Raw genomic sequence first — 20,521 nt, 5'->3', positions numbered from 1 at the left:
GTATTTGGTTAAAAAGAATAGTTCTGCAAAATTGCCTTATATATATTTTTTTCTTCTGTTGTACATATAGTATTGTTCAGAGACCATTCAATGAAATTGAAATTAAGTTTTGGCACAGCCTGTAATAATGCCAAATATTGTATCATTATCCAAAGAATGGAAAACATGTTGCATTGTCATGAAATTGCTGATTTACATCCTTATTAGTGAGTCCTAAAATAATCAACTAAACCTGACTTGTGACTTATTTTGGTTCTTTATGAGAAAATGCAACTAAATGTAAACCCGCTATACATCCATTTCCCTTTGTGAATACTTTTACTTTTAATATGGAAACACCTGTCTTTCATCGCATTGTGTCCAAATACGGATTAAGATGTCAATGGGCATTCCATCGGAAGCACCATTAATATTAACGCAGTCACGTGACACAACAGCTCACTTCTCCAATTCCATTTCAAACGAAGGAGAGCCACATTTACTCTGCCCAACTCAAATGTTCCTCAGCTGGATTGAATGTCACACAACTACAACCTATCCACCACCTAAACAGTGGACTCCAAAATAAAAAAATAAGAAAATAGACACAACATGTTAAATAACATCTTTTGCATTCAGCTTTTATTTATCTAACGTTCAAATGAAGTTTGAACAAGAATGTTGATCTCTCCAATTTTTGCAAGCTTTCATTTGTAATGGTGGAATGACACCAAATTGGCTTGGTGCACATTTTTGTTGTCGTGTTCACGTCTGCGGGCAAAACCCCCGGATAGAGGCCCAAATGAACAATGACAGGGTGACGCGTGAAATCACCGGAGCTTAACAGACTGGTGCGCCACATTGTTTGATTGCCCGTGCGCGCGCGGGTGTGTGCGCGTGAAAGGGGGAATACCCCTCTACTGGGACACTGTGGAATCACGAGACTGTTGTCATGGAAACGTGACCATGGGAATTTCCCTAGTAACAGACAGGATACGCAGAGGCTGGGAAGAGCAGGGAATATCACCTTGGTGACTGTGGGAAGAACGATAGAGTGGAGGCTTGTTTGAAGAGATACCGTTGAATGGCCAATAATGATTGTGGCTCATTCTTTTGCGATTGTGATTCAAATGGGAACAGAGTTTATTGATAGTCCATTTAGTACTTCAAACTCTTGCGTCACATGTCTCTTCTTAAATAATGATGCAATTTTGGACCGTGACCTGTGGAGTGCTTGTTTTAGCCTCGCGGTCAGACATGATTATGATCAATGAAATATCGAAAAGTCAGCCTGTGCACAAAGTGTGACCTTGACGGTGTGCCAGGTTAAATGTATTCTCCTTCGGTTTGAATCCTATTTGTATGAGGTCATCTCAATTGTTGATTTTTTTGTGAACTTTTTTGGGGGGTGCTTTTGATCAAAGGATGACTGCAAATTCCATACTGAAATGCGGACATTTTAGTGTCTACAATATAGTTTTAATGTGCACGCACGTTGAATTGTGACACAGCAAGCACATATTTTGTTGCAAAGCTTCCCGCCTCGGCTTCCCCTCCTTGCTGCCACAAAATGGAGCCGTCACAAAGATGGAACCCCCCCTGCCCCCTCTACCTAACTGGGTCAGCCTCACTTTTGTCTCTGTGCATCACCTTGACTTTACCTTTCTTTTCTGCTTCTTTGGCACAATCTCTGAGGAGGGGATTCCCACCATGGAACAATGGGTGTGGTCGCAAGCGTTCATGCAGATCCATTTTGAGTCTTTTATTTAAAACAATGCCACCTTATCAAAGTTTCTCAAGTGGAACAATGACCAGAAATGAATGGATTAGTGGTAGATCCCTGTGAAGGATTTGATATGCTTGACTGGTTGTCACATCCCTCTGGATGGGGCGCTGTCACTTTGTTCGGGCACGATCCTTTGAGAAATTGTTGGAACTGGGCAAAAATGTCTCACATTTTAACAGTACTGCATTCTCATCAGATTTAATAATGTAAAAAAAGTGATAAAAGTAATAAGCTCTTGTGTGGAATTTGCGTTTACTCTGTTTGCCTGCAGTGCTTCTTCGATTGGATTGTATGTTTTTAATCACAGCTCTCACTAGAATATATAAGCAAATGAAGACGTGTTTCAATGTTTTATTTGAATTGTGAAGGTTAATATTATCAAGCTAACTTAACCATTCTAACCCTAGAACCGCAGCTGAAGGGCATAGTGACCAGGCTGTTCTGCAGGCAAGGCTTCTATCTCCAGATGGGCCAAGATGGAAGTCTGGATGGGACCAAAGATGACAGCACCAACTCCTGTAAGTCCACAAAGCACTTATGTACTCAAACGACATATTAATGTTGGATTTTGGAGAACAATGGCGTCAAGATAACTAATTCCCTGCCACTTACGGTAGTCATCATTCATTGCCAACAACTCATTTATTGCCAGCCCTGATATACTATGAATCGAATTGGGCTAGTTATAGTTAGCTCATTCACAACCATAGACATATAGACCATTTTTTTTATTATAAACTGCTCATAACTAAAGAACAAAAAAGACTAGAAACAAAGTTTTTATGCTGAAAGATGGGAATCTAGGAATCTTTTTTTGTATGTCCAGTGCTCATGTAGCCTTAGCTTGTGGCAGATTGTTTGGTCGTGAATGAGTTAAAGAAGGAGAACATTAACATTAAAAAGACTCATTGAGAATTGTAGATTTTGAGTGGTTGGCAGCGGATGGTCGACCCTCCCATTCAAAATAGCTTGGTCTTCAATCACTGTCAATGGTAACCAATGATTTAAAATAGACTGGATGTCAATGGCACTGAAACAAGATCATTCACGACTAATCTTTCAAAATTTACAGAACAAAAAACAGCCAATGGAAAGATTTATGAGGGCATGCTCAACATTTTGTAACTTTTTCTTTTCTTTTTACATTCCCACTACTCGCCACTAAATGCTGTTTGTTGGATTTTAGAGGCTTTCTAAAAGCACTTTGAAAAGAACCGTCCTGATTAATGAGGACTCTGCCTTCCCTCACGCAATCAAGCCTTGATTGGAGGGAAGACGCGGTGCAAAAAAAAAGAGTCATATCTGCTGTCAAGCCTTTCATCAGAACGTCTTATTGTGATTATATGCGCGCGTATCCTTTCTAGCATAACAGAGAGTTACTTCCATGAAAGATGCACTATGTAGACAAACACATTAAGACTCACGGCAATAGAACATGGCAGAAAGTGGATTGTTCGTGTCCCTACAGCTGCTTCAACTCTTCTAGACTTTGGTCGCTGCGTGCCTCCTCAAAAACGTTTGCAATATCACTTGTCTGTTCAAATTCGGGTTGTCTGATGGGCTTTCATAACTTTCACACCAAACTCAAAGCAAGCATACCCCTTTGTCTAGTTTTATGTAAACTAAAGGCTCTATTTTCAAAGATTGCATCTGTTTTGGGGGTGCAAATGCATGTCTTATACCTGTTGAGACACCTTCTAAATACATGAGCAGCTGCTTCAACGTCATTTTGACTTTCTGCACCTGTCCACGTAATTATCAGCTTCCGGTTCTAATTGGGATGTGTACGGCGGGTTCACGTCACCCTCCCAATCCGATTTACGTTGGTCTCAAAAATGGAGTCTAAACTGTTCAACATTTTGGGGGGTTTATACAGCAATTCTTTTTAATCTTTCCATGCAGCTCTGTTCAACTTAATTCCAGTGGGACTTAGAGTCGTGGCTATCCAATCAGTAAAGACTGGTCTCTACATCGCCATGAACGGAGAGGGTCACCTCTACTCCTCGGTAAGCTTCTTCAAATACCTGAACACATAAGAAGTGTAGAGTAGTATTACTGAGCAATACACAGGTACATACGGTATGGCACGAATGTCAAGTTGTTATGTGTTTGCAAAAAAATGCTGGAGCGGAATATGAATAATTTCCATGTTGCCTTTTCAGCACACTTACCCCATCGCACTGTCTCTCCCAAATGGGGGTTTCCTATGAATAAGGGAAGCGGAGTCTCCCTCGACATACACGCACAACAAATTAGAGAAAACCCACCACAATGGCGTGCAGGCAGGGTCTTATTGAAATCTAGCTTCAGATTCTTGATGTCAGCTCTGCTTGTCAGTAAATTGGCTCCTGCAATTTGGCAGCTTGTCATGCGCAGTTGAAGAGATGCTCATTAAACATCACAAGGACTCCATACGCTCGTTTGGGTCTGTTTGCGATGGTGCACAAGCCAAAAGAAAGATAGCATTCTAGCGGGTTGTCCTGACTAAGAGGCCATTGGCACGACAACAAGGGAAAAATGCTACAACAACAAAATCTCCATTTGTCCATATCGCTCAGTCGGAGAAACAAACAAACAAAAAAAGCCAATTCCACTATTACATGTGCCAACTTTAATAAAAAAACATTTCCAATATCAGATTTTCTTAAAATGACCCCAAATTTGATCAACCTGTCCATTTATTTGCCACCCCGAGTCTTTAGAAAATGGTGCAATTTAGTCTGGCAAGATTGAGCATGCATATACATGAAAATGTCGGAAGTTTCATTTCATTTCATTTCTCCATACAAAACCCACCAACAAAACTCCACTCTTGCATTTCAACTTAAACATGGCGCTGTTTGGTATTTTTAAAACTACTCTTGAGCATTTTCTCATAATAATTTTATGCGGATTATTTCAAATTTGAAGGGTGGGACATAAAACGTCCTCCAATTCCGGAATGACCCACTTGCTTTTCCTTTTATGCTTGATGCATGCAAGGCACTAAAACTATTTTTCTCACAAGCATTAAAACAGTTTGTGGTTTTTAACCAGTAAACAATGTTTTAACATGAATGATATTTTCTTGTCATAGGCAAAGCATGAGTCATACTTAATTTTGCATTCCATATCAGACTGCAGAATTAAAAAAAAACTTCCTCATTGTTTACTGGTGCATGAGATTTTTGGCTTCTTGAAATTTGATAATGGTGTGTTACAAACTTAGTTACACCTGGTCGCACTCGCCTACGGGTGCTTGATTTTAAGCATCTGGTTGTGTGCGCGCGCACACGTGCGGAGGTGTGAACGTGCCTTTTTTGAGGGTGTGACCAACAGATGGCTCCATGTGCAATGAGCTGCTATCTGATAATTATGCACCGGGCCACAAAGTGTGGATGAGGTGGAGGAAAAGAGTTTTTCCTGGGGCACAGGTGATGGAGAAAAAAGAACATGCAGGCTTTTATCGTGTTTGAATCAGACTTTGTGGAAGAAGTAGAAAGAAAGTGGATTCTCTCATGCTGGCCACAGTGAGACATTTCTTTTCATTCCTGACTTTCATCCATCTTTTCCACTGTGCTGCTTTATGTGTGACTGTCACTAGTCCTGATTGCTGTTTTGGACAGATTTTGGGGTGCAAAATACAAAATTGAACTCAGTTTATATCTGAAGCTGATGGACTGAAGGATCCCTGTTTTTGCAACGCTTTATCCTCACTAGGGGTGCGGGGGTGCTGGAGCCTATCCCAGCTGACTTCGGGCCAGAAGCAGGGGACAGCCTGAATTGGTGGCCAGCCAATCGCAGGGCGCGAGGAGACAGACAACCATTCACGCTCATAACAGGGGGCAATTTAGAGTGTCCAATCAGCCTACCACGCATGTCTTTAGAATGTGGGAGGAAACCGGAGTACACGGAGAAAACCCACCCAGGCCCCTGGATTTGAACCCAGGTCTCCCACTGTGAGGCCGACGCGCTAACCACTCATCCGCCGGGCCGCCCTACAGTACGTCCATTTCCAAAAATTGATACACCATCATAATGAAATAAGCACAAATGACTGCAACTTATATTTAACACAATGATTTTTTATATTAATAGTTATAATTTAGTCCAAGTACTGTAAAGAAGGTAAAAATGAATCGCCTTTTCTGCGGCTTTCGCAGTCATCATATTTTGCTTATCTGAAGGAAAAGAATAAAAATCTCACACAACAGATTTTTTTTCGTTCAAATTTTTCCCCAGTGATATCGATGCCACAAAGTTTAGGGAGGAGTACTAAAGCCTATCCCAGTTGAACTAAGGCCAGTACTGTGACAATGCAATATTGACAAGATTGGATACAACAACTCACCTACAACCTTTATGTTTTTATCACTACCAAGAAAGATCTGCTTTCAGCCAGCGTATTTGTCAGCAAAATTACAAAACGTCTGCAGCGGCACTCACTTTTTACTCTTTTTTTTTTTGGTCTCGCCTCCTCCACACCGGATCCTGTTTCTGTGGAACAATTTGTTTACCCACAATTCCCCTGGGTAATTAGTGCTCTGATAATAACTGGAAACAAACACCCACAAACTGAATATACGCATACGTGTTTTCTGCCATGCTGGCGTGAAATGACAACTTTTTAAACAAAAGGGCACCCCCTGCTCTTGTTTCCGTTTAACAAGCCAGAAATGACTTAGGGTGATGGTTTTTTTTTACAGCAAAAGCTGTTTTTTTCAAAGCGCGTGTTCAAAGAAGCAGGTTTGTTGAACCCTATGGCTTGCAGAAAACACATTTTTTCAGCAGACTGCGCAGTGGTGTGTTTGGGGACCCCGCTTTACGTCACCAGCTTGAGCCATCTAGCCATCAACCAGTCTTCGACCCGTGTGCCCTCACAGTATGATAATCCCTCAGGAGTAGGAGAACTCGCGACCTTTCTGACATTTAATGGTGCGCTGCTTTTTCATAGTTTGTTCTAAGATGCGACTCATGCGGACAAGAAAGGAAACCAAATTAAAACTGGCTGAGAATTAAGTTAGTTGTTATTTTTTTGTAGTACCATGGACAACATGAAGTGGTCATTATGGAATTGGAGGACTATCACCGTCCTGCTGTTAAAATTTAAAATAATCTAGTACAGTGGTACCTGGAGATACGAGCTTAATTCGTTCCGGGACTGAGCTCGTATGTCGATTTACTTGTAACTCAAATGAACATTTCCCATAGAAATGAACTAAAATCAAATTAATCTGTTACAACCCTCTGAAAAAACACCCAAAACAGGATATTGGATTGGAAAAACATTTGTATTTGTTCTAATTCGCCATTTATTAACAAAGTAACAAATAACTAGTGGTTTAATAGTACTAAAATGTGTTTAATAGTATTAAAATTAGACGGATTTCGCGGAGGGGAGAGAGAGACGGATGGGGAGAAGGGGGGAGACTTTTTGCACGGCAAAGCGCTCGTAACATAACATTTTTTTTTTTTTTTAAATGAACTTGGATTACGATACAGACACACTCAAAAATAAATGTAATCTAACTTTACACTAAACTTAATTCTAATTTTGTTTTAAATTTTGATACCTTTCTTCTCCCGGGTTGGCTCTATTTGCCCCGCCTCCACCCTAACTTTCAGATGCAACCTATCGATGGTTTGTTTGCTTTTGTCTTCCCTTCAAAATATTCCCAAAATGATGCACACAAATGTCCTCACAATAGGATAACGCACGACCACTTGCCAACGAGAAGTAGTATATACGCCATTCGCATTGACTAACAGGGAGAAAAAAAACAGTGAAAAAATGCAACACTCCGCCCAGAGAGGTCTAAGCACTCTCTAAATGGGATTTTTCCTCATGCCAGTCACCAAATTGACTCCCAAATGAAACTAGATGAATTCATTTTTCGGGGTCTTTTTTTAAACTGAGGTAATATTGAAATAAATATAAACACAAATATTAATGACAATTTATGGTACATGTGTCCCGCCATGTGCACCATAACCTATATAGCCAGATAGAAAAAGAAAGCAGTAAATCACATGGTACGGTGGACTTGGCGTCATCAGACAATTTTCCAAAGGAACGATCAGGTCAAGTTCACGTGCTCTCTCCAAGCTTTCATATTTTTCTGAAATTCTCAACCTTGAGTGAATGTCTCATTCTACTTCATGTAATTCTGTTATGCATTTCATCAGAATAAGACCCTTCTTTATTTTTGTCTTTGCTTATATAAATAAGTAATGTGGTCCTTTTTGGTCAGCGATAATAGCAAGATAAGCAGCTAGGAAAAAAGTAATACTAATATAGGTTTGCAACCCGGTTACTGTTATTACTTATTTTATTGTAATGTATCATAAATATCCCACAAATATTAAAAAAAAACAATCTGTAAGATAAGGTAATCAAGCCTTTCATAATTTATGAAGGAATTTGTGGCAGAAGACCAAAAATGTCCAAGCTTATCAAGAAAAGGGGATTTTTCTTGAAGGAAAAGGTGTTAACAATTCTGTCCAAGTATGTAAATAATGTGAGGGCTGTCTGCAACCCTGCCCAACAAGAGACATGTGGGAACAAGATTTTTGTGGCCCTTTTTCTGTTTAACCCTGGATTGAACTGGCAGAATCGTATGTACGGTTCACGTCCAAGTCAAACAATAAAATCGAGCATGTCCGTGTATAACTGAGAGGCAGAAGGAAGAAGAGCGATGAGAAGAATGCGAGACGAGCGAGAGAATCTCCTGCTGTTTTTTCCCAACCGGGAGCCTGTTGTTGTCGTGGTCCCGCCTTTGTGATTTATTCTCCCTCTTTTTTTTTCTTCATGTCCCAATTTCACTTCACCCTGCGCTCTTTCATTCATTCTTTTGCCCTCCTGCTATTTAGAAACGAATGACGGGACCTCACGGTCGAGCGCCGCTGAAATGACTCACCTAGTTTGAGATTCAGCGTCAAACAGCTTTTATTCTAAAAGCAGCTTTGAAAGATGCATGGCTTCCCTACTCAGCGCAAACACACAAAAATCATCCTCCTCAACAAATGAATAATGAATATTAGCCCAAGGTCGAGCCTGAATATGTATTACAATCTATTAAATCCCCCCAAAATTGACTGACGGTTTCAAATCAGAGCAGTCACCTACGCGCGTTTGGTGGCGGCATGCTCGTATCATAAATACAGTGTTCAATCTTCATCAGCTGCCTGATTTTGTCAGCAACCAATTATTTAGTCACATTTTGTAGCTGAGCAAATGCTCCCGAACCTCCTTCCATTCATCCCCTGGAGCCACAAGTGTGTTTGCGTGTGTATGAGTGCGCAAACACCACAATCTACTCACAGCTGCTTACCGAAACCCCTTTTTAGACTTGCCACAGTTGTTTTCTAAAACAACAATCTTGTGGGAAAGCTCTATATTAACAATATACCTTAATATACTTAAATATAGCACGTGGTCATCGCGTAAATTCATGCCTCATGCTTGAAAACCCACCAACCACTTCACGCACGCACACTCACACACTGACCCCTCCCTCTCAGCGCTGGTTGGTTGCCACGGCTACATTGTCGCCTCTCTTCCTCATGTTGCTATGAGACTCGGACCGGCAGACCTGAGCTGAATGACAATGTGTCTGTGCTTCTGGAAAGAGGCCACAACAGCCAATAAGAGGAGGCCAAGACAAATATACCCAAAAGGGGGTTTATTTGGGCCTCCTGGGACATGTACTTCATCGAAACGTTTGTTAATCCGCGCAGACAGTTCATTCATGGGAGAAGAAGAGGATTACCGTTGCGCACTTGTTCTCATTGCCATTTCTTTGTTGTTTGGGAGTTGGATTAAATTCCGAAATGACTTGCTAAAAACTTTGCAGGGGTGGGGCTTAGGTCACGATCCAATCCATTGCTTAAGGATTTGATTAAACGTTTCCTGTGCGGCTCGATAAAACTTGCTCACGTACAATGTTGCCGCACCGCACAAGGGAGAAAAGCTCTGCGTTTGAGCCCCACGCCATCGGAGGGGCACTACTAGAAATGAACTGTTTTCATTTAAAGAAGCCTATATATTGTGGACTTGTCTTTTCCCCTATTAGTATAAATAGCACCCTTACATTTGTTATCATATACTGCTGCCATTTGCAATAATAGAAGCACTTAACAACTGTTTGTGTTTACACAAAACACTTATTAGATTAATTATGAGGTGAACACACATCACCACTTCTACTTGATTGGGTAAGAATTACCCACAGACAAGGACGATAAGCATGGTACTCTTAAGAAATTTGTAGAAAAGGCCACTGCATAGGGGCCCAGGGGTGTCAAACCGGTCCTCAAGGGGCCGCAGTGGGTGCAGGTTTTCATTCCAACTCAACAAAAGGATACCTTTTGCAAGTGTAATCAGTTAATTAAAGTCAGGTCCTACTTATCTTAGAAGACACCTGATTGGTTAAAATGTCAGCACTGGATCGGTTGGAACAAAGACCAGGACCCACTGCGGCCCTCGACGGAATTGGTTTGACACATGTGGCATAGGCTATATATATTTATACTTAGAATTATTAACTCATGTTATCTTTGTAAAAATTAAAATTCTGCTACAATTCGGTCTTCTCCCAATAAAAATGGGAGATGCATTCAAATACAATTGTGCAAAACTATGCTTACAGCTTGTGTGTTTTCTGAAGTGATTATTAATTAAATGTCAATAGTCAGTATTCCAAAATACATATATTGTTCTTGGAGACTAAGTAGCCACTGTTAGGGTGAGATGTACCATTCCACCAAATTTTCCATAATTTCCTCTCCTTGCGTCAGCCTGACAACGCTTTTGCGTCCAGAACAAAAGAATCAATGCAAACATGTCACCTTGGGCACTGAATTGACTGCCTGATTAAATAGCTCATCAAACCAATCAACGTGTTTAAAAGCTGTGGCGCCTACGCACCATTTTTTTCCCAATTGCCCTCATTTTTCCTCCCTTACCTCCTATACATTGTCGCAATATGATGACGTTTGGTCTTTTCATGCCCGTCTCCTTAGGAAATGTTTACCCCGGAGTGCAAATTTAAGGAGTCTGTGTTCGAGAACTACTACGTGATCTACAGCTCCATGCTGTACAGGCAGAAGGAGTCTGGACGGGCCTGGTTTTTGGGCCTTAACAAGGAAGGCCAGGCCATGAAGGGCAACCGAGTCAAGAAGACCAAACCAGCTGCACATTTCCTGCCTAAGCCTATAGAAGGTAAAATCCCACTGAGTCACGTTGTTCTTGACCACTTGCTATTGCCGGCGACATATCAATTTAGATCATTTTAAAAAGGCTATCTGTTGATTTTATCGATTTTAATATATATTTACAGATTTTTATTGGGGGGGGGGCTCAGTGAATTGTTTTTTTTTATGGTTGGATTTTTATTTATTTATTTATTTTGCTCTCTGTTTTTCACAAAGTGGTGCACTGCGCCACATCCTTGCTTGCCTTTCAGGATTTATAATAGAAAATAAAGACACATATTTTATTTGATCAACTGTGGAATTGATGCCAACAGTTGTTTTTTAAGACTGCCCCTTCTCCCAAATCCAAGTTTAAAATGACTAAATACAGTCATTGTAACATTAAAAAAAACTAAATTAATCAGTTTAAATGTAACTCTGTCTTTGTACTGTAGTCATTTGAGTATAGGTTAAAGACACTTTGCAATTTTACATCCTGTCTTAAGTTTATTGGAATTGGGCTTCGTATAATACACTTAACATTTCCCCTTTTCATTTTTTTTTTCATCATCTCCTCCCTAGTTGCAATGTACCGAGAGCCTTCACTGCACGATGTAGGAGAGGCGGCGCCTAAGATCGCCGGGGGCCCGCCTTCCAAAAGCACAACCAGCGAGCCGGTGGTCATGAACGGCGGAAAGCCTGTCAGCAAACCTGACAAGGAGGAAACATAGCGCAGCCCTCTCAAGCCCCACTCCCCCTTTCCGTCCACAAGCAACCAGGCCAGGAAAAGTCTGCGATTCTGCCACAAAAGTGACACAACAAGACTCCAAAGTTGAGACTGGTTAACAGCGCCCCACTGCTCACGTTATACGACAGAAGTGATGTTGTAGACGGCTTAGTGCCAAAAAGGAAAACGACAAGGTGGCAGCAGTGCGACATCCCTGTCTGTGCTGGAAAGGCTTTTCCTGAAATCAAACACAAATGTGTCCTCTCCACCGGTGTTTTCCTGTGACAGTCTGTTGCTAAGAGGCCTCCTTGTCCACTGATCATGTTCGGTTGCCAGGTATGCTTGCCTCAGACACACACACACACACACATACATACACTCCACTATATAGATTTGAAAGAGTGCAAGAGATGCAGCACACAACGTTCTGCATCAGACCTGAAATAAAAACCCTACTGGTGGGGTTTTTATTCGACAAATACAGTCAAGCATGTTTCATTGCGGGATTAGGGACACAAAATGCCGGTAAAAACCAAGAGTTGTGCCCATACACAACGAACGCACTTCAGTTGCTACCTCCCTGGCGAGCACCAAAAGAATGCCACCACTTCTTCCCCATTTAGTCCTTCAAGAATTCTGGCAAAAGATGACTCAAACAAAGTTAAAGCTGAGGGCAGCGTTACTGTTTACATGAAATAGCAGAGGACACGGAGAATGTAGCTGAAAGGGAACGTGCAACGTTATGCACTCTCAGAGAAAAGTATCACACAGTCTAATGATGGCGTACAATGGCCCGTATATCGGATGCTTGACGTACCGTTTGGATGCTCCAAAAAGGTACAAAAAACTGCATGACATCCAAGAAAAATGGTAGCGCCATGTACTGCAAACATTGATTGTACTTTGAGGGAAAGAAATGAAATCCCATTTCTGACAGTGTATCATAACCTGCTGCCTTGCAAACAACTTGATAAAGGTGGAAGGGTAAAAGCGAACAGGGTAAATTATGTTAAAGCCACAATATGTCAATGATATGAAACCTGAAGGTATTGTCATGTTTTTTCAAATGGTGGTCCTAAGGACCCACTGAAAGTTAGACCATGTATAGTGCAGAAATGTTTGCCTCCCTCAGAATGTTGCTTCTTTGCTCGATGAAAGCCGATAATTCACTGTGACCGTCACATGGCTCCAATCTGTTCGAGACTCGCTCAACAACTGAGCTTTTTGTTTAGACGCCAGTGAAGTAATCTAGAAGTTGTGCGTATCGTGTCTTAAACGAAAAGTATACTGTGATCCTTCTCGTCTTGTTTATACAAATGCACGAGAGCTGCGGCTCGGAGTGATTTTAATGTTTGACTGCCGTTGACAGTGTCATACATCTAATCCATTTAAACTGGGACTCTTCCAAGTCGAATGGATTGGATGCCTGTCACCGTCAATGGCACGGAATGAGTTGAGCGGGGGTGGGCACGCCCAGTACCCACCAATCTACATGAAGTAAGATTGACATGGTTATTTGAAATAAGTCATTTAGGTATGCAGCGTTCACTTACATGGCAAATTTTAGCACTTGCACAGGGCAAATGTGGTACTATATCAGGGCTATATAGTATGTAAGGAGTTGGACTAGACTACACTGTAAAAAAACATGTTGATTGAACTTCAAATCTCAATTCTAACAATTTCACTGGCTTTTTTATGGAGGTTTCAAACACGTTATCTGCTCACCATTCAAATGGACTTCAAATTATTTAAACTAAAATTTGGAACATTTAGTTCAGAATGTTAACATGTTGAATTAAGTTTTGCGTAAAAATTTTTTGGTTGGAAATTGGTTGAAATTTCAAGTTCAATCAGCCCTAAGAAAAGTGAACTTCAGGTTACCGTATTTTCCATACTATAAGTCACACTTTTTTTTACAGTTTGACTAGGCCTGCGTGCCTTTATTTTGCCTGTTCTTCCCTATTTTACTCTTACTTTAATGTATAATAGTTTCATGCTTTCTCATTAATTAAAAAAATGCCCCTAAAAATGCCAATTATGCTCTAGGGCGACTAATATAATTTGTTTCCCCTTTCACTCTACATTGTTTGGCTAGTGTAACTTATAGTCCAAAAAGTACTTAAACTGAAGTCCTATAATTAAATATTTAAAAAGGTGGAAAAGACAGTGAAGCTGGTTGGCTTCAAACTACATCCAATTAATTTATTCTGTGTAGTCCAGGTCATATCTGAGAAGATGAACACAATGAGGAGAGGTTACTGTAGGATTGCGTCAAACATTTGCTTTCAGCCCCTTTTTTTTATGATTAACAGACAATCTCTCTATGGACTATAATCAAATTGTGATCTGATGCGAGGAGGGGGCAAGGGGAAGTGAATTCAGAGAAAAGAAGGCATACATAAAAGAGAGATGAGAAATGGAGGCCAGTCGTCGCAAGGCAGAGAACTAAAGTACAACAGAGCCAGGTAGAATAGTATACAAGAAAACAACTTGCGGGAGTTTGAATCCAGAGAAAGCAGGGTGAAGAAGAGAATTCACCCTGTAAGAGGGCTACACACACACACACCTGTCCTATTGCCTAATCTGTCCCACTGAGCATTTACATCACCAAGAGATACTTTGCCATGAAGCTGCTAACAAGAATTAAACACAGCCTCACTTGGCTTCACTGTGGCGTCTCTGGCGACAGCAAGGACTGTCCTGACTCTAGCGCATGACGATGCATTGCACCCTCAACATGACTACGTTAGCCGAGGCCGCTACGATGGTAGCATGCCTTACTCATGTGCGAAAGTGGCAAAAGAATAAGTATTACTACTTTCATGCACTATCCGTTTAAAAAAAAGAAAAGGAAAAAAAAACAGGAGAGCCTTAACCTCACCTGGTGAAATCTTGAGGCCAAATGTTTTTTTTAATCAGTTTTTTTATTTATTTACTGGAATTTAATAATCCGTTCAAAAAAATTCTAAATGTGAGCCTGGCATATAATTCTATCATATCTTTTGCATTGCAGTTTCTGATATAGGCTGTTCTTGTTGGAGTGTGGCAACTTAAAATGTAAAATGAGAGGTCTAAGATGGCAATGATATTTCAAATGCTCATTTTAATATTCCACTGCTGTTCATACATTCATTCATTCATTCATTTTCTGAGCCGCGTTATCCTCACTAGAGTCGCAGGGGGTGCTGGAGCCTATCCCAGCTGACTTTGGGCCAGAGGCAGGGGGACACCCTGAATCGGTGGCCAGCCAATGGCAGGGCACGAGGAGACAAACAACCATTCACGTTCACTCATACCTAGGGGCAATTTAGAGTGTCCATTCAGCCTACCATGCATTTTTTGGGATGTGGGAGGAAACTGGAATACCCGGAGAAAACCCACACAGGCCTGAGGAGAACAGGCAAACTCCACACAGGTGGACCAACCTGGATTTGAACCCAGGACCCCAGAGCTGTGAGGCTGACGTGCTAACCACTGGCTCCACCGGGCCGCGCCGTTCATAGTGTTTTCAATTTGAACCCGCTTTAAATGAACAATTATTTACCCATAAAATGCATTGATTGAAGTCTATCGCCATTCTTTTTTCCGTTTGTTCGGAATTTGTTGGAATTATTTTACAGCAAATTCTAAAATAATATCAGCAAAAAAAAGATAACATTTGTTCAGCACATATTTAGCACTAAAGTTAGCTCAGCCTTATGCGCTCAGATTCCAGCAGTGTTTTTTTGTTCCAGATTAGAATGAGCACTCTGTAAAGATAGCCACAAAGAAAGAAACAATGCCATGTGACTCATCAGACCAGCTTGATCTTCTCAGCAGCAGGTCGTCAGCGCCCGTGGCCAAAACCACTTGACCGTGGCAGACGCACATGACCGGATGTCGCTAGGTGACCTCATTTTTCGTACGGCACATTTCGGTCAATTGTTTGCGCTCTGCACCTGCGCAGACACATTCGCTCTTGCGCTTCAAATTGGTAAAACAAAAACAAAAAAAGAACAAAAAAACAAACTGTCATGTCGAAATGTGTCACGCGTATTTCTGCTGTCGTCTCAATGGGAAGTTGTTGTAGATTGTCTGATCCGATGCTGTTTGGCTTATATAGTGGAACTTTCTAGGGCAAAACACTGCTGCGTTTGTACTATTTGCAATTCCACATCATTAGATAAATAAATAACCTGTGCCTGTAGTGGCGCAACTTGAGATCGTAATTAAAGTGAGCATCAAAGGAATAAACTTCCTAAAAAAAAATAATAATAACACAAACACTCATTACAAAAGCAGCAGCAACCTCAATGTGAGGTGTTCAGAAAACAAAACAAAAAGATTTCAACAACAAAAGAAAATGGCGCTAGCACCGATTCGCCGTCCCTCCATTTTGAACCTGATTTTAACTGGCACAGGATTAATTATGGATGGTGGTTGGTTATCCAATAATGTGGGTCACATGGGCATACCTGTCAACCTCGGCCGATTGCTTCTCTTATTAATGATTGCAATTCCCCTTATTAAGCAATGATTGACCGTACAAATGCAACGTGGCACATATTTACTCACATAGGGCGCACTTAAAAGTCTAACATTTTCCCCAAAGTGGACGTAGCAATCAGTCGGTGCGCCTTTTGCACTATGCACTAAATTCAACATTCTGTAGATGTCGATGTATGACGCTGACAGCTTGACTGTCTGGATACATTGCTTGCTGAAAATGCTTAAAGCATGAAAATATTAGTAGCCGTACATGGCATTTTCATCTGCCGAGATGATCTGGATTGGAGCCAAAATGCGAAAAACGAGATTGGGTTTACAAAAAACGTACTTAATTTTTTTAAATCCCCTCCAAAAGTTGTTATATGTCGTATACAATTTGAAATGATGAAAAAACCTATAACATTCGGGAAAAACGTATATGTTCACAGGTATGCATGGGAAATGGGAAACCTTTTCACTGTGTGCTCAACACTCAAAAATATGTCAAAATTTGAAACATTTGTTTATAATTATATCTGATTTGGTCCCTTCCCTATTTTTTTCCTTCCATATAGAATACTATTAGTCTGCTTATGTTTGTCTGTTTCGATTTCTATAAATCATTGGCCAATCTTAAGAATACTTTCTTTAGTAATGCACTGTGATTGGTTCAAAAACGTGGCTTTTGTGGTATTTCTCCATAAAAATGATGGTTCTCCGATGCCTTGTTATTTTCCTTCAAACGCTGTGATAAAAAGCAAATCCATGCCTGTTATCTGTGACAAGACTCACTTTCACAAAGAAATTCAGTTTGCAAAAATTCGAAGGTTGGCCAGCGTCCCTTAGAGTTTCCGATGTAGGACAACTGTTCACATGAGTAATGTTCCACTGTATGGGCCAATTTCAAGTCTTTTGGCCAGTGTTGTGCTTGTCTTTTGTAGACAAAATGTGGATCTTTGCCGTGTTTCGTAGCACTTGTGTAATGCTGTAAAAGGTTGCTAGGAAATCAGCAGAAAGCCCTGACAATCATGTTTCTCATCATTTCATCAGGATAACATCCGGGATAACCTGGATTCAAAGTTGTGAGAGATTACATTCAAATTTTGTGTGTTCTTCTCAACCTATTTGCTGCTGTTGAATTAGTGAACAGTGTTCTGCAGTTCTTAACATGGAACATTTGTAATGTTTTTGATTTGAGTTGGTCTCTTATATGTAGTGTCGGGATGAATTATTGTCATTTATGCGGTACTCCTTTTTTTCTTCTTTTACCGGGAGGGAATCTTTTTCATGGTGCACTTCAACTCTGAATTATCAATCATCTGCTTGTTGGGTCAGCACCCGGGGGAATGCGGCTTTTGAAGATCTCTCAAACGTATTCAAGAATAATTGTGCGCCACGGACCAAAGATGCAGATAAAACAGGGTTCTCCAGGTTGCTAATCACACATCCCAATTAAGGTGAGCATCTCCGTAGTTAGCCCGTTCTGGCACCAAGGCTACAACTAAGAGCCCTGCGCAGGGAAAGAGCATCTGTTTCAATTAGAAGGGAGCCATGGTGACAAAGCTGGCTGGACATCTTTTACTTTACACTCCTGTGTGCTGCTTCCGAGGGGACGTGTTGTAACGGTCGCTTGTCAGAAATGCGGCCACGTTTTTGTGACACACGGACATGTGATGGTTGAAACTGTGCTCGTGATGTAGCCCGTCTCATTCTGTTTCTCAAACAGGAGAACGCCTTACTACATTATGCTTGTTGTGGTAACATAAACTGTGTCCTCTTCACTGCTTGGTTTCCACTTGTTGCACTTGTGTTTTTTCTCTAAGGTCCAAAACAAGCTTTCGTTGGGGCTAATGCATGTGATCATGTAGGAAGTATATATTCAATACAAAAAAATATCTAATAAAAGAGTGGGGAAAATACCGTTTTTAATTTAGTCCATTTGGATTCCTTATATATTGGTTGGATTAACTCATTGGCTGCCATTGAATTAACCTTGTCTCCAAACTGGGAATTCACAGCCTTAGAGATTTCCATACCTCTCCCTGAAAAAACAAAAAAAAACAAAGCCGTATTAACACATCTTGACACTGACACAGTTCATTTAAACATGCTTTTGTTTTCTTTTTTCTTTTTTTATATCTACATTGGTTATTTGATTTATTGAAACGATTGCTTGTTTTTATTCTAGTTCCTTCCTGCGTTCCAAAATCATGCTTGTTAGGTTAATTGAAAACTATTCATTTATCATATACAGAAGGTGAATGAATGAATGAATCATTGTTAGTTTCAAGTGTGTGTACATAATATGGGAAAATGGATGGATAAATCATACATATAACACTTTCTTTTTAGTCTCATTTTTTTATTAACCATTTTAGCAACTGATTTGCACTAGTCAATTTACTCTACCGTCAGAAGGCATCTTTTTTTTTTTAATCTATTTATTGTCTTTCCTGTTTTTTTGTTGAGTGTGTAAAGATTAACAACATCAGTAGTACAAGCAAGCTGATGTCCTGCATCTCACCAGTGTTACTCCTGTACGGTTACAGTAAGTTGGTAGCAAAATGTGGCGAGTGCTGAATGTCTATGAGTCAATGTTCAGTTCCTCTAACATCCATAATATGCAAATATTGTACAGTTTGTGTCCAACTTATTGTATACACACAGAACATAACAATATTAAATAAAAGATTTATAGAAAGGAAACATGGCTTTGTGTTATTTGCCTTTCCTGCAATGCAAATATTAAAACATTTGATTTGGGAGGGACTTCACCTACAATACGTATATACATATATATATATATATACTTGAGCCCAAATGTTGAAAATAAGGTTTTAAGACAGCAACAGGATTATTTTAAGCCTGCCGCACACCAAGAGGTGCGGGCCAAAGCGAATCAATTGGACAGGTGCGGGGGGAGAAAAAAAAAATCAAGGCGCGACTCTCTGCCTCACGTTGGGCTATTGATCTTTGCACATTTCAACCACTGCAATAATACAAAGAATGGGTGAGAAATGGGAGGCTGCTGGTTCCTCTACACACTGCAATCAGCCATTTCTCTGACAAAGACAACACTTTTCCTATGCAGTATATATGAAAAAATAAATGTAGTTATATATATTAAATATATCATTACTGATACTGTCACGAGTGAGGTTGTTTGGACCCAAATGCAGGGACAGGATGCACACGGGCAATTGCAGCAACATTTTAATGACAAGAAGTGGATGGTGGGCAAGCCAATGAGGCTTAAAGGGGAGTTGGCTTGTGACGGAGCAATCAGGTGGGTAAAGTCTCAGGTAGTCCTGAAGACAATCCGGCGATACATTTGAGTTTTAGACGGGCTTTTACTGCACTGGGCTGATTTGATTACATTCCAGCCATGTTGACAGGTGAGCTTAGTTGGCTCGATGAGGTGGGCGTGCCTGGCCATTTTTCTGTGTACTCCTCACCTTTGTGACACCAGACTCTATTGAAGCCATGGGTTACTAGGAGATTGATCTTGGTCTCATTGCTCCAAAGACAAGAGTTCCAGTGGTGTTGTTCTTTGGCAGCCCTCGCAAGTAAGTTCCTGTTTGGCTTTTTTTTATATCGCCTTAAGAAGAAGAGATGGAAAACAGTCAGTGCTCTAAATCTTGAGACAAACATAGCTTTCCTGAAAGTCAGCTGGGATAGGCTCCAGAACCCTCCGCGACCCTAGTAAGGATAACGCGGTTCAGAAAATGAATGAATGAATGAACTCCACTATAGTTCATTCATTCAAAGAGGGATGCTATAGTTACTATTGCATCCCTCTTTGAGTTTAAAGATGCATTAGAGTTTCATTGTAGTATACACACTGTTTTAGAGCATCAAGACCACAAAAATAACGACTATTCTACGTCATCTTCAAAACATGGACGTTGAGTTGGGAGGACAAACCACCTCATAAAGCGCGGTAAGCAAGCCACCATCTTTTCCACATTCAATATGGTGGATAATATGGGCGTGGTTACGGCTATTGGCGACGCAGCTGCGTAAATTAAGCAGATGCGCAGTATCTCTTCCTTTCGAAAAACGGTTTCTATGCTATATATTTATATATCAGTGGTGTGCCGTCAGGGCCTTCAAGGCCCTCTCTGCTGGCCTAAGAAATATCTGAATCACAGACTGATGTTAATTATATTTTGTCCATCAATACTTATTAAATAATTCCAAATTGTCTGTTAGCTTCCTTTTGTTGCTTTTCCCCCTGGTTGCACTGCTTCCAGATGTGTGTTTTCATATTGAAGCATTTAACCAATCACATTTCAGCCATTATTTGTTGCCAGGGTCAGAAATCTGCCTCAAGGCCTTCACAATCAGTTCTGTAGGGTCTGCTGCATTAAACAAGCGTCAATAAGACT

The 20,521-nt window shown here is 40.6% G+C and overlaps 1 protein-coding gene across 2 annotated transcripts in view; it reads left to right on the top strand.

The window, feature by feature from the left end:
- LOC144073984 (fibroblast growth factor 14-like) overlaps positions 1-18,839 on the top strand; it is a 34,310-nt gene extending 15,471 nt beyond the window's left edge. For both annotated transcript variants that reach the window (XM_077600005.1, XM_077600014.1), the window contains exons 2-5: positions 2,173-2,283; positions 3,668-3,771; positions 10,766-10,964; positions 11,519-18,839. In XM_077600005.1, coding sequence (XP_077456131.1) covers positions 2,173-2,283; positions 3,668-3,771; positions 10,766-10,964; positions 11,519-11,667 — 563 coding nt within the window. In that variant the 3' untranslated portion in view covers positions 11,668-18,839. The remainder of the gene's footprint in view (positions 1-2,172; positions 2,284-3,667; positions 3,772-10,765; positions 10,965-11,518) is intronic.
- The last annotated feature ends 1,682 nt before the right edge of the window (positions 18,840-20,521 follow it).

Source organism: Stigmatopora argus, chromosome 1 (genome assembly GCF_051989625.1).
Source record: "Stigmatopora argus isolate UIUO_Sarg chromosome 1, RoL_Sarg_1.0, whole genome shotgun sequence".
Taxonomy (NCBI): domain Eukaryota; kingdom Metazoa; phylum Chordata; class Actinopteri; order Syngnathiformes; family Syngnathidae; genus Stigmatopora; species Stigmatopora argus.
Note: the sequence above shows the minus strand (reverse complement) of the source record. Positions and strands in the feature narration are given on the sequence as shown.